This window comes from Ictidomys tridecemlineatus, chromosome 2 (assembly GCF_052094955.1).
Source record: "Ictidomys tridecemlineatus isolate mIctTri1 chromosome 2, mIctTri1.hap1, whole genome shotgun sequence".
Taxonomy (NCBI): domain Eukaryota; kingdom Metazoa; phylum Chordata; class Mammalia; order Rodentia; family Sciuridae; genus Ictidomys; species Ictidomys tridecemlineatus.
Window position 1 is genome coordinate 184,762,908 of NC_135478.1, and position 23,367 is coordinate 184,786,274.

At 36.0% G+C, this 23,367-nt stretch overlaps 1 protein-coding gene across 2 annotated transcripts in view; it reads left to right on the forward strand.

Annotated features, from left to right (window-relative positions):
* Nucleotides 1-669: 669 nt before the first annotated feature.
* Fam3c (FAM3 metabolism regulating signaling molecule C) overlaps nucleotides 670-23,367 on the forward strand; it is a 40,440-nt gene continuing 17,742 nt past the window's right edge. The window contains exons 1-4 of one of the 2 annotated variants that reach the window (XM_078040308.1): nucleotides 670-809; nucleotides 5,588-5,712; nucleotides 13,291-13,344; nucleotides 17,343-17,447. In XM_078040308.1, the coding sequence (XP_077896434.1) occupies nucleotides 13,332-13,344; nucleotides 17,343-17,447 (118 nt within the window). In that variant the 5' untranslated portion in view covers nucleotides 670-809; nucleotides 5,588-5,712; nucleotides 13,291-13,331. The remainder of the gene's footprint in view (nucleotides 810-5,587; nucleotides 5,713-13,290; nucleotides 13,345-17,342; nucleotides 17,448-23,367) is intronic. The other variant, XM_013362254.4, reaches the window with a different exon arrangement.

The window sequence follows — 23,367 nt, forward strand, 5'->3', positions numbered from 1 at the left end:
AATCTGATTTATGAAATATTCTATGTTCTCAGGTTATGGATCATAAGGTTTGGATTAATTTTCCAGTTATCAGTACAATCGTGGGAAAATGTCGTAACAGAAAAGAAACACATTTCTAACTGTAATGTTGCTAATAATTTAAAGAAACAAAATGACATGCAAATGCAAGTATTAGTTTCCTCCTTGGGTGTGCATTAAAGGTTACCAGAATTCACTATAATGTCTCAGATGTACAGGATTTTCATGATCAGTAACCTAGTTTTCAAGAGGTCAAAGGTTAGTCACTCAGGTCCTAGATTGACATGACCACCCCCTCTTCGATGGATTGCTAGGATGGGGCTGGGAATTTTGAAATTTCTGCCTTTTAAGTCTGGGATTTTGTGTGTGTGTGGATGCCGGGGAGGTGGCTGTGGCACATTTCCCCTCCTCCCATAATGTCACCCAGGGGCCGGCGGCTACGCGGCAGCTCCCACGTGGCAAGTCTAGATTGAGCGGGGCGGGGTTGGGGGCGGCGGGCGGGACGCGGCCCTTCCCTCCGGCCTGCCGGGGCGCCCGCGCGGTCCTCCACCGCCAGGGGGCGGGCGCGGCGTCGCGGCGGCGGGGGCCCATTGGTCGCGGCGGGGGAAGCGTGGGAGGCGGCCTGGCGGCGAACTGGCTTCCTCCTGGCCACTCGCGGGGGTGAGGGGAAGCCGGAGGAGTCCGGGAGGAAGCTGAGGCTAGCGCTGGAGGCGGAGGCGGAGGCGGAGGCGGTTCCCGTCGGCCTCCAGCGGGACTGAGCGTAAAGAGGCCGGAAGGCGGGCGCCCGGCGGGTGAGACGACCGGGGAGGCGGCGAGGTCCGGGGAGGGATGGAGGGAGACCAGGGGAGCCGGACACCCACCTTCTTCCTCGTTCTTCGCGACCCACGGTCGCCTGCGGGGGACTGGCCTTGGGGCGACTCGGCGGCAGGACCGGGACCCAGGGCACCCAGGGCGCCGCGGGCCCTCGACCGTGGCTGCAGCCTGGGTGCGAGCATCCTCCAGCGGCGCCTGGGCTCCACGGGAGGCGGGGCTGTGACTGCACCTGGCGCAGGGTCCCGCGCTCGGGTCTGGGCTGGCACCTGAGCGCGCCTTCCACACACACCGGGGTTGGAGTAATGTGGACCCCAGGAGGCGGGGCTGGAGTTGGGTGTTGGATTCGAACTCGGTAGAGGGCCATCTTGATTCACTTGTGAAGTTTTAGTGTTTCCTAAACTGGAGGTACTTTTTTATTTTTTATTTTTTAAACTTATAGCCGATTGGTGTTTGTTGTCATTGGTGAATGCACTGCTAATTCTTTTAAAAATAATTTTTTTTTCTGCTACGACCACAGCTCTCTACTATGTGTGAGGGCTAGTTCCCTACACCAAAGTAATGAGTAAGGATTGACAGATTGAAGTTGTTACCTTAAGCCGTGATTTTTTTTTGGGGGGTGGTGGGGTGGTGATGAAGATGTGGGGGAGGGATGCTTTCATCACTCTCTACATCATCCTCTACTTAAATATGTTTACTTTAGAACTTCTAATTGATAGAACTTTTTCTGTTTCTTTTTATTTACTGAGAAATATATGGATACAATGTCACTAAATAATCTCAAATTGCCTAATTGCTGTACACTGTTGCCAAGTACTTCCACATGTGTATTTCTCACAACTCAAGTGAATAAGTCCTTTTATCTATCTTTCCTAACTTTACAGATGAAAATGCCAGCTCTCAGAGAAGTTAAATAAAGATTGATGCTAATAGCAGATCCCCAGACCACCTGGACCTGTGAACACCTTGCAGGACTAGTGATATATTATTATATTTTCCAGGTTTGGGGCAGCATTACTATGTTCAAGCAGTGCTTTACAGAGTACCAAGAGATCTCCATTTAACTTAGAAAATAAAAGTAACTTACCAAATGCCATTCAACAAGAAAATGGCAGAATTGGCGAGTCAGCATCTGGTTTTGGTGGTATTATTGACTTGTACCTCCTTCTGGAGGCTGCCTGCCTCTTTAAGTTCTCTGCCTCTTTACTAGTTAAGTCATTTTTTTGTTTTGTTTTGTTGTTTTGTTTTATACAGGTGTTAGGAGCTTTGTGTCATAGATTCTCACTATTTTCTCAACTCATTAAAGAGTAGCATTACTTGATGGGAAGAAAAGTAATAATAATTTTAGCTAATAAACAGCATTTACTTCTAGTCTGGGGGAGCTTCAGATTACCTATATGACTTTTAAAAAATAGGGGGCTTCTGTTTCAAAATGGTGGCAAAATAAGAGTGAATACCACTGGACTAAAGAGACCTTAAAAACTAAAAATGTTTTATTGTAATCAAAAACTTTTAATATATATTGTTACCTTAAGCATTACTAAGTATTCTTACATACTTTGTAAAGTCACATTGAAAAGGAGAAGATCAAAAAGATAAGAGACTTGAATGGCAAAGGTAGTGTTCCCTGTAGGGGATCATAAAAACCTTATGTTTTTCGCTATTTTGGGTTTTATGGTAAGCCTCATTATTTAAAAACGTTTTTACAGTCTTTTAAAAATATTAAAGTGCCTGCCATGTGCCGATAATTAATAGGTATCATGGATACTATGAATAAGACAGCCTGGGCCTTCATAAGGCTACTTTATTTTCTCAAAGACAGTGAATGTTTAACCTCCTCTCATCTTTATACAGATTTCATAAAATTGACCCAGAGAGAAAAGTTTTGGTTTTATGTTTCAAAAGAATTCATCTAGCTCAAGAGTTTAGTACAGTAGCAAATTTTGTCCTGAACATAGTCCAAAAGAGTCTGTGGATCCCATAATCTGGATTTTAAGCAATAGTTTTGCATTTAGTTACTTTGTGAATGGCATTGACCAAACTAGCACATTTAATACTTTATTCATTTGATCAAAGAAGCTGAACAAGGTGAGGCTCTTTATACTTCAAAAGGTTTTGTGTTTTTTTTTTTAATATAGCTCCTAAAATACAATGAGCTGATTTTCTTGTCAGACAAGGAAATTAAATGTTCTAATACCTCTTAGTCTCTACAGTGTATGGAGTGAATGTGCTCATGGAAGGGCAACATGGAGTTTCTTTTTGGCAGTAAAGTAGTTCTGTATCTTGACTGTCCTGTTGGATACAGCAGCCAACATAGGTAATCAAATTACATAACCAAAAATAACACAAATGGTTACAGTACCACATAGCATTTATCCATTCATCCTTTAATGGACCCTGGTGAGTCCATGAAACTTTCTAGTAATGAGTCACGTCCTACTAATTTTCATCATCAGCTCCAAAGAATTATTGAGGTAGTATTATGGTATCAGGTGTGCCACATAAGGAAGGATACCATTCATTACCTGCAGTTAGTGATTATTAAGTGAGTTCTGAAGGATGTTGGTCAACAGCAATGAATATTTAAAATTATTTTGGTTGATACATTTTCAGGAAAAAAAAATCACATTAGAAGCATCTATTTGCAAATGGCTGCTGGCCTGCCATCAGTTTTTTTTCTTTTTAACCTTTTTTTATTTTAGTTGTTTTTATGTGGTGCTGAGGATCAAACCTGTGTGCTAGGCAAGTGCTCTACCACTGAGCTCCAGCTCCAGCCACTGCCATCAGATTTTGATGTAGAAATAGGATGTTAATTGCAGTTTGTCCCGGGCTGTTGGACATATAGAACTGCTGTGTCTCCATTTCTTTGTGCAGAAGGCTTGACTGACAGAATTGTGTCTGCCATTGTGCACGTCAGTTCTATAGACTATTTAAAGACAGTATTAGTGTGGTTGCTAACGAAAGTTCCTACACAGAATAGAAACCTGCAACTAATCATTTGGCGTAAAGTAGCTATAGGAGATGAGGATAGGAGTTCTACCATGTATACATTTGTGCCTTTTCCGAATTTTTTTTTAAACACAATTTATGAGATGGGTACTTAATAATCTTATTTATGTCCATTTTATAATTGCATTATTTTTGTCATTATTCTTGATAATACCGATTTCTGTCCATCCATCTTCCCCAAGGTCTTTTACAGTATAGGATTAAGGTTGTTTAGATTATAACCCTTTAAACAATTGTAGAATTCTTGAAGGAGCAGGCAAAAATAAATGGCATTTTGTAGGATTCTTTCTTGTTTTTGGATTTGGGTATGTTTGTGCTGTAATCAACATTCCATTCCTTCAACTAGATTATAGGTTTTTAATCAAAATTATGCTTTGGTTAAAAGAGAAGAATTACAAGACCTTCAGGAAATTGAAAATATAGTAAGTAGTCTGTTTTAACCTTTGCAAACTGAAGTTGTCTTCCCTGCTCCTTGTCAATTTCTCCAGATCTATTCACTGTAAGCCTCCTCTTCTTTCACCTCCAAAGGAGAATTCCACTTGGTGTTCAGAAACAGTGAAAAAATTCTTATCATATGAATTTTAGTTTGGGGCCTTTTATCCTAGATCTTCTGCTTTTTTTTTTTTTTTTTTTTTTGGATTGTTATGCTCTTGGTCTGAAGTTCTCAGATCTGTGCTTGAATGGGAATCACCGGGGAACTTGTTAAACATGCTGGAGTTTTAACACCTACTCCTAGGTATTCTGATTCTTTTGGTCTGTGGCTGGCCCTGGAATTTGCATTTTAAAAAGCACACTAGTGATTCTGATGTCCCTGGTCTGGTAATACTGTAGTTAGGGCTTTGTAGGGTATTTCATTGAATCTGTGCAGTTGTTTATAAAGTTGTTTCAGGAAACAGAAATGTGGTTGTAAACCTCATCCTGGGTGTACACATGCTGATAAGGGAAGCAGTGTGCCTCTCAAAATCAATAACAGGGTTTTAGGTTTCTAAGAAACAAAAGGGCCTCTCTTGTCAAAGGGTTATTATAAGGCATATGATATGAGATGAAATAATTACATAACAACATTTCTTCACATCTGTACCATGCAAAATAGAGTTTATATAAGGAGTCCTTACCTGATATCTGTTTGTAATGAAGATTGTATGGATGACTTTGTTTTAAAGGTGCAGCTTTCTTGAGGTGTGATGTACTCCAGCTTGGCCCTAGTGATATTTTCATCCTACTCATTTCCAATCATTTATATTAGTGGCTCAGTTCAGAAGTCTTATGTTCCACTGGAATATTTACTTACTGTCACACCGACATCAGATGTAGCATAAGGGTTTGATTTATCTTTTTATCATTCTTTTCTGTTAGTCCATAGCTGTCACTAATATCAAGAAGCTGTTTATGCACTCGTACAGGAATTGCAAACCATCCTGTGCTGAGTAGTTGTAGGAGGAGGTGGTAGGGTAAACACAAAATCTCAAGAGTAGGCCTCAACTCTAACTGCCAATTCAAAAAGAAAAGCTGAAGTGGTGTATTGGGTATTGAAAGAATGTCTGTAGGTTAGAGCAAATCTTCACTGTTGAGATTTCAGTGAAATACAACTCTACCTGCTTTTGGTGCTTCCTTTTGTGGTGGGGAAAGTTACTTAGCTATGTTAGATTTAGGGAGAGGAAAGCAGAACATGGATCAATTTCAGTTTTAATCCCTTAAAGTGTTTTTGGAAAACATGGTAAAATGCTTGTTGATCAACTGGTTATTACAGAAATTGGATCTCTCACATTTCTGAAGAGGAAAGAGTAACTTTAGGTCTCCTCTGGCGGATTCACATGGACCAGAGGAATTGTACTATGAGATTGACATTGAGCTGACTCATCTTGCTCTCGGAAGGTATGTCACTCATGTTGCTCTCAGAATGTGTATTGTCTGTCAGGATTGACTACTTCTCTCTCTGCTGTCTTTGGTGAAGTTGATTTAGGCAGGGAACTTATGTGATTGATGGTGGCCCTTTGTTAACTTTTTTTTAAATGAAATTTAGTGGGTAATTATAGCTGTATTTTATCTGTTTTTATCCTTAGGAAATTGGAGTTTAATCCAACATGCTGTAGATCAGATATAAGTTTTCTGAAGTGTTAACTCTATTCAGTATTAAGAGAACCAAATGAATAACAAGGTGTAGTACTTATTATGGATTATAGAGGAAAGCTGAATCTTCGCAGGGTAGTCCAAATTTGCTTCAGCTCTAACATTGGTTAACATTCTAGGGGGAAGTTAAAAACACTTCCTGCTCATTTTTGCTTTTCCATAGTATACTTTTAATTTTGTTTGTTAAGCACATTTAGATATTTGTCTTCTTTTAAATGTAATTTCAATATCATTCTACTTAAGAAAATAAAAGTCGTGTGGTGTTGATTCAGATAACTATTAACAGTCCTGGAATAGATCATCCATAAGCCTCTCTTCCCAAGGTTTTCAATAGAACATGACAAATTTATTCTCAAAGACTTACTTATTGGTTCAGTTGACCCATTATTTTAAAGAATTTTCATCTGTTGCTTTGCAATCTCACTTTTGGGGGGCCACTTTGCAGAAAGAGTTGGGGGAAATTTTTTCTTGCGTCTTTTGACCCCTAGTCAAAATATAAGTTTAATTTGTTCTTTTAAAAACTTGGGAAGGGGTCTGGGTTTGTGGCTTATTGGTAGAGTGCTTGCCTAGCATGGGTTAGGCACTGGGTTTGATTCTTGGTACCACATATCAATAAATAAAGGTCCATTGACAACTAAAAAATATTTTTAAAAAAACTTGGGAAACTTTTTAAATTGTTAGTCATTACAATATTTTATTTTAATCATTATTTCATGCACACTTTTAAAAGCTGTTTATGTGTGTGTGAGAGAGAGAGAAAAAAATGATAGATTCTTTTAGATGCATCTTCTAGACTTCAGTATCATCAGAAGAATAAGTTTATTTTGTGCTCATGGTTTCAGAGGTATCAGTCCATGGTGAGTGAACTCCATTGCTCTGGGCCTAGAGTGAGGTGGAATATTATGGTGGAGGGGTGTGGCAGAGGAAAGCTGCTCAGCTCATGGCAGGAAGCAGAGAGCAGGGGAGCCAGGGACAAAATATATAATCTGCAAGGGCATGTCCCAGTGACCTACTTCCTCCATCCATACCCTACCTGCTCACAGTTACCACCCAGTACAGTAGTCCTGTCAAATTATTAATCCGTTAACTGGTTGACTCCACTGACTGTGTTACAGTTCTCATAATGTAATTATGTTACCTCTATACAATCTACATAACACATTTACTCTTTGAGGGGATACTTTATATGTAAAACATAACAGTGTCCTAACATTAAATACTGTCTGAGGTTAATAATTGGATTTTTTTTATCCCTAAGCAATTAATATTAAAAATGCCATATTCTATTCACAGTATATATAACACTTGATAGCAGCTCAGGGAGCATCCTGAGTTTTCAAATGTTAATGTTCTTTCAAATAAATGTAATCATCTTTCGCCTCCACATTTTGTTATTTCAAAAATTTGTCTAGCCAGGCAAAAATCTAGGTATCTGAATGAGATGGGTTACTTGATAATAGTGAATATCTGTGATAGAAATAACATATTACTAAAGTATTAAAGGTTTTTAAAAGGCTAAATATTTGAAATTTTAAAAGTTGATCACAACATCAGAATCACCTAGTGGAGTCAACTCTATTTTAAGCACATCACAAAAATGAACCCATTTAAACACCTGCATAAACTGGTGTCAACTTCTTTCCACTAACATATTTAATAATCAATGCAATGGAATTTAGTAAGATTTTGCCAATTTCTTTCTCTTTCCTGGAATTGGTTTGGAAACATTACAGAGTCTAGATTTATTCTTGTCTTTGTAACTGATAGTTTCATCTATAGGAAGAGAAAGATTTTTCCCTTTTAAAGGTGAAATATCCTGTTTTTTCCTCAAAAAAAAAATGTACAAAATATTCTTCAAAGAGCAGTTGAGTATGAAAATGTCTGATGGAGCATAAATTTTAGGATTGCTCAATCAGTTCAACTTTTTGATAGTACTTCTAAGAGGTTTAGTAGTAGCTGTATAGGAGTTGTATATTGTGCATGTAACCCAGTAAAAAAATATTAGACTATTGGGCATAGGCAGAAAAGTTTTTTATTCTTCTGCTTTAATTTTATTGTTGTTGTTCCTCATCTCAGGGCTCTGTACCTTATGACCCATAGGCCTGTGTGGTCCCACAATCCATGATTGGTTTTCACATTTTTAAAGGGGTTGAAAAAGTAAAATAATAATTTGGTGATATATAAAAATTTTATGAAATTCAGCTTTATTACAACACAGTTGAACAATTTATTTTTATATTATTGATGATTGCTTTCTGGCTATAGCTATGGAGGGAAACTTGTGATAGAGTTTGTATGGTTCTGAAGGTTCTGAAAGCTTAACAATATCTACTATCCGGCCCTCTTACAGAAAAAAAATTTCCAACATTTGCCCTGTTTATTTACAGAAATGCAGTTATTTATTGCAAGTAGGTTTTTGAACCACTGAGCCACATCCCCAGCCCTATTTTGTATTTTATTTAGAGACAGGGTATCACTGATTTGCTTAGCGCCTCACCTTTGCTCATGCTGGCTTTGAACTCATGATCCTCCTGCCTCAGCCTCCAGAGTCACTGGGATTACAAGCATGTGTCATCACATCCAGCTGCCCATAGTTCTTATTAATGTCATATTGTTGTTTGTAAATATAACAAAGTAAATTATCCTAGTGTCTCTTCTAGTTTTAGCATTCTTTTGGTTTCAGCATTATCTCGTTTTACTCTTCTACTTTAATGCTCTGGAGATGAAATTTAACTTTTTATCTTCCAAACTCAAGGGGGTCTTTATTAGTCTGGTTTTCCCAATAAATAGCCAATAGGTGATATATAGGTAATAAGTATAAATATGTAGATACATATTCCTTACAATAAACTATCTGTAGATATATAATTTGTTATGTGTGTAATAAATTATTATAAGGATTTGGCTGACAGTTCTAAAGGCAATGAAGTCTGGTATCTATAGTTGGCAGGCTAGCAACCAAATAGAGTTGACTATTTGGTTCCAGTCCACAGCCAAAGGCTTTCTCCCAGCTTAAAGAGGCAGAGTGTGAATTCTCCTCCTTTTGTTAGGAAAATCAGTTTTTCCCTGTACTGTCACATCAAAGCACAAAAGACCATGACTTCAAAACTTGGGGATTTATTATTAGGAACATCTCATAACCTGCTAATAAATAAGAACTGGTCAGTTTCTTTTTGCCCAGCTCCAATGTAGAAAGGTAGGTAGCAATTAGGGTTTCAGCGACTTCCTTGTGGAAGAGAATAACCTACCTTGGGAAGGGAGTTATAAGCCATGAATAATGGATGAAAATCAAAATACTTATTATAATATCATACTCCTTTATTCAGCTCTTGTTCTATTCAGATCTTCAGTGGATTGGATAAAACCCACCCCATTGAGGAGGACAGTCTACTCAGTCTATGTTATCCAAAAATAACCTTTTATGGACACATTCAGAATAATGTCTAAATATATGGGTAACTTGTGGCCCAGTCAAGTTGACACATAAAATTGACATAGGACCTAAATAAACTTTATATCTATCTTTTTTCCTTTTTGCCCCCCCCCTTTTTTTTGGTAGTTCTCTTTAAAAGCCCCAGTCTGTGTGAATGTTAGAATATCTGAACTTAGTTGGTTCAGTTGAAAGTGTCATTTGGCTAGCACCAAATTGAAGTTGAATTGAACTGAATGGTTGTTTCTTCATATGAATGGAGTATAGCTATAGTATTTCCTTCTAGTTTGTTTTCTAATGAGCATATTTGTACCCTTCATTTTCTTGTATCATTTTTGAAGTGGGAGGGCTCTAACACATAAGCTTAGTCATTTTGACAAACTAAATAATCTCTGGAGAGGCTACTTTGCATCAGAGATCAGAAATTTTCAGCACAATTTGATTGGCATAGCATTTTGTCATCAGATCTCATGGATTTATTTGTGAGCTTCTTCCTTACCCTTCATAGGACTTTATGCAAATCCCTTGCTCTCATCCATAATGCCTGTATAATACCCACTACAGCTAGAGGGCTGGTAGGGAGGTTATATAATATAAGAATGTGTGTGAATTGCACCACTGAATGCATGCGTTGCCAGGGCTTATGTTAACTGTCAAGATATCCCTCTCTTGGTAATTGTTTTCATGGCTTATTTTGTGTATAGAATGGTGTTCTTATAGTTTTCCTGATGCAGAATCTACTTCTGAAGGAAAGACTGAAAAACACAGACACTTAATCTGTGCTTTTATTTCGGCTGTTTCTTAAGTTAATGGATTCTAAGACAATGCCTCCTTTTCCACATGGTAGTCTTAGTTTTACTTGAGTAAAAGAACTTTATTCATTTGGACCAGAGTAGACTCTTGAGTTAAAGGAATGTTTTCATATTATTAAACATTCAGAGAAATCAGTATGTCACTCTGAGGTCCTAGCTTAGGCTCTCTTCAGTATAGGTCCCATACTTGGTATTTGTTTAGTATTTCATCACACAAAGGCATGATGGGAGCCCTCCTTGCTTTTGACTTTTAGATAGTTATGCACTTTATATTTAGAAACCTGATTTATTGTCTAAACACTGAAACTTGTTTTGGCCTACATTTGTACTTTTTGGAGCAATTTTATTTCATAAATATACTGAGGTTTTTAATTAGTTAACAATACTAATAATTATTATGCAGTACCAGGGATTGAACCCAGGGATATGCTACCACCGTGCTGTATCCCCAGCCCTTTGTATTTATTTTGAGATAGGGTCTCACTGTATTGCTGAGGCTGGTCTCTAACTTGTAATCTTCCTGTCTCAGCCTCCTCAGTTGCTGGAATTACAGGTATGTGCCACTGTGCCTGGTGCTTAATTTATTTAATTTTAATCTGTCATAAGAATACACTCCCACTGCATAATTACTATGGTTTTGGTAGCTGGTACTAGTTTCTGTAATTCCATCTTTTAATAACTATGTAAGAAAAATGGTAAACCTTTTACTTGTTGCATCTAGATAGAGTTCCGAATTTCTAGTAGAGGTCTTTTTTTTATCCTGGTACTGCTGTGTTTGTTTTCATTGGATTTCTTTTTCTTTGGTCCTCACTTGATTGTTGGTGTGGTTTATAGCCTGAGATTTCCATTAATTTTTTCTTTTGTTCCCCTCTGAGAATGTTACATATAAATATTTTGTTTTGTATTCAGTGCTATCATAAGAATATAAATCAGGAATTATTTGTAAGTAGCATCATAAACATGCTCCGTGGTTTACTCTCAGATATATTCATTACTCCTTTTTCTGATTTACAGTTTTGCATCATTAATTAAACAAAGATGTGTTATAACTAAAGCCTTAATTTAATGCAATTTTAATTTAGAGATCTTACTAACTTAATTCTTTGAGCAATTTTAGTATAAAACAATTGTATTCAGCTAGACAATTGTAGTTGCTTACAATGTGGTCTTAGTAGTGATAAATTTAGAAGCAGGCTTGTTGGGAGGTACAAACAGGTGGCAGGTATAGGAGGCAGTGACTGTAATTATACAGGTGCAGCCTCAGCAGGTAATGGAAACTGAAATAGAACAGCAGGTGTCTGGTGCCCAACTGCTTATCGCATTTTCAAAAGAAGTTTTCTGAGACCACACTCAGATAAGAGTGAAGTTATTTGAAATATTGACTGGGAGGAAAGCCTTATGTGTAGTGAAAGCAGAATTCAATTTTGCTGGAAGCCAAAAGAGGATTTATAACCTGTTGGGATTTTCATTTGAAAAGCCAACTTTTTGTATTTTTTATTTTATGTGATGTGATTGTTTGTGGATACTTTGGCTTCAGTTTTCCTAGCCTGTGGCTAAGTAGTTTAAATAGATATGTAACATTGACTTTTTTTACTATGTTGTAGGTGTTCCTATAACTAACAAAGGAAAAGAAATCAATAATGAACAAGTCAGTTTAAGTGTTGATTTTTTGCCTCAGGGTAGATTGTACAGAAGAAAAGGAGTCAGGATGGAGCATGCATCTTTGGGTGCTGTTTACCCTTCCCCAGCCACCTGCTTTTTTGGGAAAACTGGATGTCTCACTTTCTTTCAGTGTCCTTAAGGGTAGATCATTATAGATCAAAGATCAATATGGAAACTTAAGTATCAAAACATAAAATAAAATTTATTTCTGATTTATGCGATTTATTAATCACAACTTCCCTTTGAAGTCCTTTCCTTTACAATAGATTGTTGACTGGAAGTTTTCCAGCTCAACATGGATGTGGCTTTCCTATTAAACTCATTTGCTTTTCCACTTTTAATTTTTAAGTTTACCTATGTTGAGTTGTTTCTTAGGAGGTGCACATACACACACACACACAACACACACACATTTTATAGTATCTGTTTCTTGTGTATGGTAAAATAATATAAAAAAAACAGGTTTTTTAAAACTTGATATGTATTCTGTCAATAATTGCTGGAATGTTTAAAATTATACTTCTGTACTTCCAAATATATTATTTTGCATATGTAAATTAAAAATCATGAAGAGAACCCTGGTATTAAACTAAGACTTTGCCATGAATGCTTAACATAGTAACAGCTGAATTATGTGAAATCAAAAATGAAGTGGCAGCTGGGCATGGTGGCACATGCCTGTAATCTGAGCTCTTTGGGAGGCTGAGGCAGGAGGATTGTAAGTTTGAGGCCAGTTTAGGCAATATTGAGACCCTTTTAAAAAGGGCTTGGGATGTAGCTCGGTGGTAGAGCTTTTGTCTAGTATGTGGTGGACTCTGTTCAATCCCAATATTTAAAAAAAGAAGAAGAAGAAGGAGGAGGAAAAGAAGAAAAAGAATTAGTAGTAGTAGTAGTAGTAGTAGTAGTAGTAGTAGTAGTAGTAGTAATAGTAGTAGTAGCAATAGCAGCAACATGTAGCATGTAGCATGGAATGAGCTGGCCAACCTAAACTCTTATTTCTGCATATAATTTGTTCATTTCTGCATATAATTTGTTCATGACTGGAGTAAGCAGCTTATCCTCTTTGAACCTTGTCTGCAAACCTAAGTTTTGGACTAAATAAATTTCTTATGAATGCATAATCACTGAGAATAATAAAACATTGTCTTCTAGTCACAGCCTAATGACAGGTTTTCTCATTTGTCCACTTTTCATTTGTGAGGGAGCTTGAGGGTACAGACCACTCTCTTGGGATTTTATGGTCCAGTGAAAGGAGACAGACTGGTGATAAGAGTTTTTTCATTAAATATTAATATGGGTAGAATACTTAGAAGTGTCATGACATTTACTTAATTAGTTCTATGTATATACTCCAAATTCAATCTTAAAAAGAATATTTATTCTAGAATTAATGTTGTTTTTCTTTTCTTTTGATTTTAGGAGCATATTTAATGAAAAGTTTCATAGACTGAAAACTAAACATGAGGGTAGCAGGTAAGATATTTAATTTAGTGTAATTTTGCCTTTTGTGTAACCTCTTTGTTTAGTAATGACTAAAGATGACAGTAAATAATGTTTCTTTGTTTTATATTGAGTATAAAGCTAAAGTTAACTAACATTATTTAGCCTAATTTTTTAGGTAGTAAGCAAATTATAAATTATACATTTAGTGAACATTACATGTGTTTTTATAAATAAACATTTTGTTGAAATAATGCTAAATATTTTAAGTATGGTTTTAATATTTCTTATATATTAAGTTTGTTTGCCTAATATTATATATAAAATGTCCATATAAAGAGTGATTTTTACCATGTTAGGAGGCTGATTTTTATTTTGCTAAAGTTTTAGCCTATTGAGAAAAATGAGTTCTAAAGTTTCAAAGTTTAAATCTCTTCTAAGTAAAATTAAAACTAATGTTGGTAAAAGATTCAATGAAATACACGTTTTTACTCAGTATTTGTTAATTCAAGTTCAGTTGGCATAAGTGAGGTTACATGATGTAAGAACATTACCTGTTCCTGAAGGATCATCTTAAAGAAATTGAGAAACATCACTAGATGTTTATAGTATTAAGCTAGCTATCTTTAAACATAAGAAGGCACATCCATACACCTGAATGGACTCTTGCTACCTATAAAGAGGAAGTGATTTCCCCACCTGTCCTTCATCAAAGACAGTGTACATTCTACAAAGGCATTTCTATTAAATGTATACCCAACATAGGAGATAAATTGTAATTTCTCAAGGTAATCAGTCTTATTTGTCATCTTCTCACCAGCAAACCAAATAGTTTTCCCAGCAGCATCTTTTTTTAAAAAAAAAAAGTGCCTGAAGTCAAAGTGGATTAATTAACAAACCAGTCTTCGTACTTGGTCAAAATTGTATAGAAATAGGCACAATTGGTTAAGCTTCGTGATTATTAAACAAAGGACATGATTATTAAAGAAAGGATAACTGGAGGTTGTTACAAATGCTTTTATGGAAATTTGAAAACCTGGATCACTGTTCCATGAAATTAGTATCCTTTTTTTTAAGTAGTTGTACAGTTGTTGAATGATATTCCTGGGAACCAAGAGCTTGCTTGTGGTGTCAAAAAAAAAAAAACCAAAAAAACATGTTGCAGTGCCTTTTTTTTTTTTTTTTTTGAACCCAAGGCACTTAACCACTGAGCCACATCCCCCAGCCCTTTTAATTAATTTTTTTTAAGACAGGGTCTCACTAGATTGCTTACAGTAAGTTACCGAAGCTGGCTTTGAACTTGTGCTCCTCCTGCCTCAGCCCCTGAAGCTGCTGGGATTACAGGCATGTGCTGCCATGCCTAGCCCTTTTTATGTTTTTAATGATCTATAGCACAGCAGGACTATATGATGATTGATGATTATGTCTGCATATGATTTTAAAGTTTATTGCTGAAGCATAGGGATTTGAAATAAAGCAAGTTTCTCTTCACATAATTTTGAATTCATTCTAGTTGAAACTAACTTTGTCATGTAGACCATTTTTCTGATTCTGACAATTAATGCCCAAGTTAATTGATGAGTAATTATTCATTGAGTGCTTATTTTATGTTTGGCACCTTTCCTAGTAAAGGTCTTAAGGGAACTGCCTTTAATGAATCATCTGTTACTTCATTGCTTCTAACTAATTAATCTCTTCTTATTTTAAGAAATATCTGATTGTTTTGAAATACCCATATAGTCATTATTCTTACATCTGAAATTTATGCTTTTTCGTTTGTGAAAAATAGGAATATACAACTAGTGTAGTCCATGGCTAGGAGCAAGAGGGACTTGCCTAGAAAATTAAGAATGGGAATCATGGTATGATATGGTTGGGCCCCTCCATGTCCAGGACTAGATGCTGGTCATGGACATAGGCCACATATAGAGGAGACCTTCTGTAATAGCCTCATTTTCCTGGTTTGGAAAATGGAAGCATTATCATTTCAGTTTTAAATAATTAAACTATCACATATCTGCTTTATAGGACAGATAGGGAAGAGTTATCTCTGCTTGTATGTGCCCATGATTGCTAGAAAATAAAATGGTAAGACTATCATGTGATTATGTAATCTTCAAGCCATTGGTCTTAGTCTTAAATGATCAAGAAACAATATGCCACCTGTTATCGTTCATCTATTTTGCAAACAGTTGTTGAGAGTATTAATATGTATGAGGCACTTGGCTTGATCCTGTGGGGAAGAGTTGAAAGCTCAATGGAATTTTGCTCGCTCATGCACTAAAAATGTAGGCAGCATTTCTTTGCTCATAAGAACAGGAAGTAGTTTTTCTAGGGGAGAAGGTAGGAAATGGAGGAGGGAGACAGGGACTGATTTAGAGGAGTGGCTTCTCTTTGCCACTTCATTGTTATGTTAATGGAAAGTTTCTTCTTTTTTGTTTTTTGAACTTTATTTTTCAGAGCAGTTTTAGGTTCACAGAAAAAATTGAGAGGAAGATATAAATATTTTCCATTTACTCACTGTTCCAACATAGTCCTAGCCATTCATAGTGTTTCATAGCAGCAATTTAGTTCCTACTGCTTCTCAGCATAATCAGCATTTTCAAGTATCTTCAGTCATCAGTTCATTCCTTTCCCTTTCCCAAAAACTGCAGTTTATTCTTTTTAAAATGAAAAAAAATTAATTCTTCCTTATCTAATACTTTCAGCTTTTTTTTTTTTTTTTTTTTAGAAGAATGTGGTAATTTGGTTTTAGAAGACAGTACTGTACAAACCACCAGTCTTTGTTAGGATCCTTGGATTCTGGTTCTATGATGGCACTAATTTATCTGTTATCTTGGGCATTCACCTCTAGGCATTTTTTTCCTTTAAGAATAGTGAGATGACTGCTGATCCTATCTACTTCTGTTATATCACTGCAAATGAAACCATTATTAAGAGAGGGGAACAGGGAATGTATAGATACACATTATTTTTGTTCCTAAATAAGCACATGTCTCTGAAATACTTAGTTTAAGAGGAAGATTTTTTTTTTTTAAGAGAGAGAGAGAAAGACAGAGAGAGAGAATTTTAATATTTATTTTTTAGTTTTCGGCGGGCACAACATCTTTGTTTGTGGTGCTGAGGATCGAACCCGGGCCGCACGCATGTCCGCACGCATGTAAGGCGAGCCACATCCCCAGCCCAAGGAAGATATTTCTTAGTTGTCCTTTTCTGTTTCCTTTTCTGTCTTGCAGTTTTGTCCTTTTCTTCCCTACATTTGGTTAGCTGTGACAAAAGATGGGTCTTATTAAGTAAAAATGTCAATAGTGACTCTTTGTAAGATATTCTGACATAATTGAAAATACAGAGGTATGTGGAGCTCACCAAGTAGCCATGTTATGAAACATCGGAATAGATGTCAACTTATTCCTCCAGGAGGGCAGACAGCCTTTCTAAACTAGGTATTGAGAATGGGGAGGAAGACTTTGATGTTTGCTATGTCACAAGGGTTTGTGTAGCTCCAGGACATGTATGTTGGTGACAGGACAATAAGCCTGTCATGTTTTACTTGAGAACTGCTTGTTTAGTGGATATTCTCCAGGCCCTGCAATCTCTAAAAGGTTTAGTGTTTTGGTAACATCCCTGTATAGCATTGTCCTTTATATTTGAAAAGGATTGGTAGTACAGCATTCAACAAACTTGGTGTTGGTTGGTGGGTTCCATTAGCTGTGACAGTTGCATAGTCAACCTGAAACTAATGACAGATATTTAATTTTTTTTTCACATAAAACTAGGCAGATTGTTCAACCAATCCTATTTTGGGATTGATAACTAATTCAAGAATTCTTTGATCAGGAACATTTTTTATCTTGATGGGATTGTTAGTACAACTTTTATTGTAACTCAAGTAAAATTAAAATTTAGTAGATAAAAAGTAGAAGCTTATTAGTTTTAAATTTTTTTAAGAAACTTACATTTTTCATAGAAATGTATAACAAAAGTTTTGTGGGTTCATCAACTCATGCGGATCATTTCTGCCTTTTGTCTAGGTGCTGCAAAGTTGGTAGTAGCCGTGGCAGTGTTTTTACTGACATTTTATGTTATATCTCAAGTATTTGAAATAAAAATGGATACAAGTTTAGGAAATCTCTTTGGTAAGTTTTGTTTCTTTCCTTTCTTAAACCAAATTTTTGATGTGGGTAGCAGAAGTTTTATCAGTTTTCAATATTAAGTTACTGCTGTTGAGTGTATCTAGGAAAGTAATTATTGTATCTAGGAAAGGAATTATTTTATCAGTAAATGTGATTCAGTAACATATTCTAAAATACATAATAATGGGTCTTAGAATTAATTCAATATGAAGCATGAATATTCAACATTTTGAACGTATTTAATAAGCTTATTTTATGCATGCTTTCAGGCATTAATCATGGCTTCTGAATGTACATTTTAGAAGATAAATAACATCCCTAAGCTTAGATTGTTTCTGTTTGAGTTGGCTGCTAGAAAACTTGGACCCAAATCTTGCCCTCAGTTACTGAGTGATTATGAGCCGTATTAATGCATTTTAGGTGTTGGTTATAAAACTTGTCCTGCTTTCCTACCCTTATTTTTCCTTATGTGGTGTTTTCTTTTACTCATTCATTTAATGTTTCTATATTGTAAATGTAATCAGCAAAAGGTACCTTAATCCAGTTTTTAACAAAATCCTTAAGTTTTGAAAGAAATTTGAAATGTTTGCTCAGGAACCAGTTTTATTTCATAGTATTTTATTTATATATTTCATATCTTATTGAACTAAGTACCAAATGTGTTTCTGTTTTGTAAATATTTTATTATGAGATTAAAGAACGGAGCTTAATGCTTACATATTTAAGTGGGAAGTCATTATTTATGTTTAACTATGGCCTTATATAAAATTAATTCTGGAACCTTTTCTGGAGACCACAGGTCTTTATCATTTGAAGTTAGAGAAGCTGTTTATACCCTTTGTAGATCCTTGTACTTATATTGACTAAGCTTTGGCTGTGGTGGTGTTTAAGATATTAAAAAATTAAGCATAGAAAATGAGACAGTGAAACCTGCAAACAGTATTTTGGTCTATTAGGGAGAATTGAATGAGAACCACTGTGAGATCTCTGGACTAGTGATTTTTGCTTTACATAAATTGAAAGGGGTCCAAAGACTCTCTTGCATCTAATCTAAGATTCTCTATGCCAGTACTTCTCAAGCTTTCATGTCAAAAGAACTTCCAGAAAATACTGATCAGTATCTGGGATGTGGCCTGAGATTCTGCATTTCTAACAAGCTGCAAGATGATGCTCAGATTCTTGTGCATGGACCACATACTGAGAATCCAAGCTGAAGACAGTTCTGACATGTACTCCTCAATGTCTGTGCAAATATTTTCTTACCATGACTACTTACAAGTGCTTCTTTGTATTCACTGAATTCTGCCTTTTGTCCTCCCAGGTAATTTCAGTACCCTGTCCTTACTTCTGTCTGCTGGAGTTCTCCTCTATCTTTGATCTCTGAGACAGTTAAATTGCACTCCTGGTTCTTCAGACCCCCTTCTTATACATTTTCATCTTTTCAAGTAATGGAATTCTCCCTTTCAGTCATTTCTTTTTAATATACTGATCATTTTCTTCCTGAACCTGTTTACAACACTTGGCATTTATCTGAAAATGAAGTACCCAGGATCCTGCTTCAAGTGGTTATTACAAAGTATTTGAGTCTTTTTTTTTGCTTGTGATCTTCGAGAGCACAGTGCTTTCAGTCAAATGAAGGGCAGGAACCACATTTAAGGCTCTGAGGACTTGTTGATTGTTGCTCCAGAGGCAGTGTGTAACCAACTTTGCTAAAAATGTTGATGGTATAGGAAGATGATGATGGGATGGTAGCTTGATGTGGAAGCGAGTTGCATGTGCCTTTTTTTTTTCTTTTTTAAGTAAACAACTTTCGCGTATCTATAGGCTTTGAGTGAAAATTGGGTGAATGACAAATCAGTGAAAAGACATTGAAAAGACAAGAAAAGGAGGATCCTTGAGAGAAGGGAGGCAGAGGACCAATGGTACAAATAGGCCATTTGGGGAAAGGCCCACTGTTTTCAGAGAAGTGAAGAGAGGGCTGGGTGGCCATAGTGTGGCACAATCATCATACACACATAATTGGTGATTCCCCAGCTGTGGTTGTCTCCACCCCCCACCCCCACCCCCCCTTCCCACCCCCACCCCTCCCAAACCTCTTCCCTAGTTGGGATTTTTCTCTCTAGTGTGAATTATTTTTATAGACATAGTAATGTCTCCACATCTCTTTCTTGTCTTTACTATCTGCCTGCCTCAGTACTGTAGACAGAGTCATTTTCTCAAAACTCATGAACCTTTAGTACTTGCAGTTCTTGGAGGAAAACTGCAAAGTTTCTGCTCAGGATGACAGTCAAAGCCCCAGCCTGCCTTCTGACCTGCTCTCCACTCCTCCCCACCTCTTGTGTCTCACTTGCTAGGACATAGAACGTAGCCTGTCCTTCTATATATCAGCCTTTGCTTATGCTGCTTCTGTACTCTGCATGCTTTTCTCCTCTCCCCATCATCTGTTAATCTTTCTTACTTTTACATCAGTGCCCCCTCTTTACTTATTAGAATTTATTGCTCCTTTTTTGAATTGTTTGTTCTAATCATATAGTATACATTATTTTGTTAATCATTTTATTCTGTCTTAACGTTATAGAATTTTTTAAAATTTTTTTCTTTTTCATATGTCTTGTCTTCCCCCAACAGAGACTAGATCATGAGGGCAATAATATCTTGTTGCTTAATGCAGTATCTAGGACTGGGCCCTGCAGATAATAATGTTGATTGAGTGAAAATAAATGTATACACTGAGCATTCTGACTTTTCTGCGAGAAGGAAGAATATTTCCCATGTGGGATTCATGTAGAGTTGCATTAGTTGGGCAATCACTGGTAATCAAAAACACAGTTATGAAAAACACAGTACTTTAACTTAGTTGTCTCTTCTTTTCATTTTGATTTTTCTTGGCGTTAAGAATCTGCAAGAATTTATTGTATTTTACCTGTGTGATTTAGGTACTCTGAGGGCAGATGTTTATTTTAATATCATAACTGAGGTAGTACATTGTATCTGTAAAGCCTTATTGGATTTCAGTCAGTTGAACTGATGAAAATTCAACTTGTGGGGTTTAATTTTAATTCTCATTCAGGCTATTGTAGCCAAGATGGATATATGTTATCTTTGTCATTTGTTTAGCAAGTAACTTCATTTATTGAAGATTAATGAGTTTAGCCCAGTATTGAGATTGTTTCTGTAATCTGTATCTTAAGCACCTTTTTTGGTGAGTTTTCCATTTTTTTTCCAACTTCTCAAACTTACGTGATAGTTTCTATACATCATTTTGATTTGAGTTTTTTATATAATATTATTTTTAAAAAATAAACATTTCTAGAAAGAAAGAACTAAAATTTTGATACTAGTTTAATAGTTGAAAATACTAAGGTAGACTAATTGTGATTTTAAAAAAGCAATAATTTTTTGGACTGGAGACGTAGCTCAGTGGTAGAATGCTGGCTTAGTAACACGAAACCCTCATTCAAACTTCAGCAAAACAAAGACAAAACCCACAATCTTCTAACAATTTTATTTTGAGAGGGTTGTAGAGTTGCAAGCATTTGTAAGAAATAATACTCAGAAATCTTGCATACTCTTTAATTGTTTTCTTCCATTAGTAATATCTAGAAACTGTAAAACATGATCATGTCCAGGATATGAACATGGATACAGTTATCAGTCTAATTCATGATCTTGACTTAATATGTGTGAGTTTTCAGTGTAGACACTTATCTAGTAAATATACTATACACAGTTCAAATTAGTTTTGCATATATTGTTGCAGTAAATAATGTTCTATAGAGTTCACATGCCCCTTCATATTTAAACCACTGGTAAGTAGTAAATACATATTTTTTTTCTTTTTTTTAATCGTCATACATGACAGCAGAATGCATTTCAATTCATAGTACACGTATAGAGCACAATTTTTCATGTCTCTGGTTGTACACAAAGTAGAGTCACACTATTTGTTTCTTCATACATGTACTTAGGGCATGATGACCATCTCATTCCACCATCTTTCCAACCCCCATGCCCCTCGCTTCCCCTCCCTCCCCTTTGCCCTATTTAAAGTTCCTCCATTCCTCCCATGTTCCCCCTCACACCCCGATTATGGATCAGCGTCCACATAGCAGTTCATCCTTTGGTTTTGAGTGATTGGCTTACTTCACTTAGCATGATATTCTCCAACTCCATCCACTTACCTGCAGTTGAAATATTATTTAAAACTAAAATATTATTTAAAACTGCACTTGAAATATTATTTAAAACTAAGTCATCCTGATTCTGTAGTAACTTACTGAAAGACATTTATTGATATAACTAAATCAGAAATGTTTGCTATTATTCCTTGAGGTGAACTGTTGTATATATTGAAAGAAATTAAGTGTAGAATTGTCAGGTGGTTTGAAATGAAAGTTGCTAAGCACAGGGATTTATGTGTTTGTATATTGTGCCTGTAACCTACCTTGGACAATACCCTTTTATTTATAAAAAATAACTTACCTGTTTGGCTCCAGAAGCTAACATGCTTAGAACAAGCATGGTAGAGAGCTTTTAGTTTTGATGAGTCTTGGATAAAAATGAGCTTTCATCTGGAAAGAAAATTCTTTCACAAGCATTTTTGTCATCTTAAGCATCCTGTCTGTCCCCTTATACATTAAATGGAGGTCAGGTTGTTTCATTAAAAACCTAATGACTAACAAAGTTATTTTCCTTAAATTATATTCCAGTAAAGTATTTTTTTAATTGAATAGCAGCTACTGGTTTTACATCTTATATTGTATATACAAACTAATTTGACTGCTTTGATGAGCCATCCCTGATTTTCCTTCTGCTTCTCTTTCCTCAGCCACTCCACATTTTTAAGGTTCCTGTGCTCTGATCAATATTTGCTTATTGATAAGATAAGAGGCTCTCCCTGTGTCTTTTCAAATCCTCTCTCGGGATGACCTCATCTGTTTGCCAATTTTCCATTTTATATCTTAATCTCAGGCCTGTTTACAGCTAGCCTTCATGCTGTTGTACTTGGATTCTCTCCAAGTATCTTCTTTTCTTTTCTTTTTTTTTTTTTTAATGAGGAAAAAAAAAAAACACCTTTTACTTAAAAATATATAGAATGCTTTTATAAGCTTTTCCCAAAGATAATATATGAATGAAAATTAATTAGAGATTAAGGAAATGCAAACTAAAACCATGTGAGTGTATCTTTCTGTAAGATATATCATTATAACACTAGAAAAACCAAAATTTTAAATTCCGAATATATGAAGTGTAGGTGAGGATATGGAGTAACTGAAATTCCCATATATCACCTAGCAGAAATATAAAATAGTATAGCCATTTTGGAAATGCCTTGGTGACTTTCTGTGAAATTAAAAATTCAGTTTTATTCAAACTCAGCATTCATGCTTTAAGGTATTATTTAAGAGAAACTAACATATTTCCACATAAAACATGTCAATGCATTTTCAAAGCAGTTCTGGTCAGAAAGCCATACATCATAAGCAACCAAAAGGGCCAATAACTGGCAAATAAATGAATAAATCATTGCATGTCCATAAATTGAAATTTTACTCAGCAATAAAAGGAACAAAATTTGGGCACATAAAAGAGGCTTATATCCTAATTGGTTCATATCATAACATATCTTAAAATTAACAGATCCAACACTGAATTCATCATTGAGTCCTCACCCTCCCCCCATGACCTAATTAGATTATAAGCATCTTCTTTTTGTGGTACTATTTTCTGAACCCAGGTCCTCTCTGTGTTAGGCAAACACTCCTTTCACTGAGCTCCCTCCTCATCCCTAAATTATAAACAACTTGAGTACAGAGACTGTATTTTTGTTCATTGGCTCATAAGAATGAATGAATGAATAAATTAATGAATGCTTTTTAAGCCAGCTCCTGAGCTAGATCCTTGACTCCTCCCTTTTCCTCTC